The sequence below is a fragment of the Rhincodon typus genome, unplaced genomic scaffold, assembly GCF_021869965.1.
Source record: "Rhincodon typus isolate 14 unplaced genomic scaffold, sRhiTyp1.1 hic_rhity00000069, whole genome shotgun sequence".
NCBI lineage: Eukaryota > Metazoa > Chordata > Chondrichthyes > Orectolobiformes > Rhincodontidae > Rhincodon > Rhincodon typus.
The window spans coordinates 169,083-170,651 of NW_025965707.1; the positions used below are offsets into that span (position 1 = coordinate 169,083).

Consider the following 1,569-nt stretch of genomic DNA (forward strand, 5'->3'; position numbering starts at 1 on the left):
GGTGACGGAGATAGGGAGGGGGTGTAGGGGGATGGAGGGGGTGACAGAGATAGGGAGGGGGTGTAGGGGGATGGAGGGGGTGACGGAGATAGGGAGGGGGTGTAGGGGGGGTGGAGGAGGTGACGGAGATAGGGAGGGGGTGTGGGGGGCGATGGGGGATGGGGTGTAGGGGAGGGGGTGTAGGGGAGGGATGGAGGAGGTGGTGATGTAGATAGGGAAAGGGGCTGCAGGAAGGTGACGGAGACAGAGAGGGGTCCCGGTGGACGGTTTCGGAGGTAGAGCTGGAGGAGTGGTTTTGAAATGCAAACACGCACACAGACACACAGAAACGCGCACACATACTCTCTCACATACCTGATGGACAGCAATGATTAGCATGCACGTGTTGAACAATGCTCCAGGAGCACTGTGTTGTAACGCCACTGGGATGTGTGCAGCAAATGAGAGACAGAACAGTAGACAAACGTTGGACTCCGAGGTTAGAATGCTCACTCCCTCGCACGCTCTCAATACCATCGCAAACCAGCATCGCTGAGACCGACCCACCTCGCTCACACCACACCACACCCACCGCTCCGCTCCCCACACCCCCACCCCCGTCTGTCCCGCAATCGGTGAGGCTCCTGTGCCCACTGGAAGGACTTAGGGTGAAGGCTTGCGGGCCGAATGGCCTCCTGCTGTTCCTGCGTGATAGGCTCAAGGAGGGGGATGGGATTTTCGGGGTGGGTGGGTGGGACGGCTGAACAGGCTCACTGTAGGACTCTCACCAAACAATCCGATCCGACTTCGTGTGGACAGCGGTGACGTGACTCCCCACCGCAGCGAGCAGGGCGAATATGTGAGGTGGGGTTGTGGGGGTAGGAGGAGTCTGGTGCACCCTCACCTCGGTGCGGGGATGGCACCGTGCATCGGTGCTGTCAATCTCAGCAACTCACAGAGACTGTAGCACGCATTCCACCTCAGGGCCGAGGGATCGCCGCACGCAGTGGGGATGTGTGTGTGGGGGTGGAGGGGGGAACGGGGGTTAATCCCTACTGAGCGCCCACCCCTCCCCTCCCCTCGCGCCACTCACAGTTGTTGGTGTCGTTAGCCACAGCGATGATGCCCATAGGTTGCTGGGGAATGTCGGCCCGGAGCACGCGCAAGTTCCCGCCTGTGTACTTGTCGGCCCTCAGCACCGCTCGGCGCACCCAGTCGGTCCAGAAGATATAATCACCGTAGACAGCCAGCCCGAACGAGTGCACCGGCTCCGACTTGAGGATGACCTGGCGGGGGGCAGCAGCATTGGGAGGGAGGGAGGCACAGAAACACAGGGAGAGAGGACAGCACGGGTCAGACTTGACAGGACGATCCAGCGACCAATCTTGGCGGGCGTTCTGCACGCCCCGAGGCGAACGCTCAACTTTTCGGAGGGTCCCCGCAGCGAGGGAGCAGGCCATTCAGCCCACTGAATCTGCACCGACCCTCCGAAGAACATCACACCCACACCGCACACTCCCACCATCAGCCCAACACTTCACCCTGCATTCCAGCATGGCCGACACACCCTAACCAACACATCTGTAACCC

At 61.1% G+C, this 1,569-nt stretch overlaps 1 protein-coding gene across 1 annotated transcript in view; it reads right to left on the bottom strand.

Moving 5' to 3' along the window:
- LOC109926643 (low-density lipoprotein receptor-related protein 1-like) overlaps window positions 1-1,569 on the bottom strand; it is a 25,534-nt gene that overhangs the window by 13,037 nt on the left and 10,928 nt on the right. Inside the window, exon 9 of the mRNA XM_048621149.1 lies at window positions 1,073-1,265. Coding sequence (XP_048477106.1) covers window positions 1,073-1,265 — 193 coding nt within the window. The remainder of the gene's footprint in view (window positions 1-1,072; window positions 1,266-1,569) is intronic.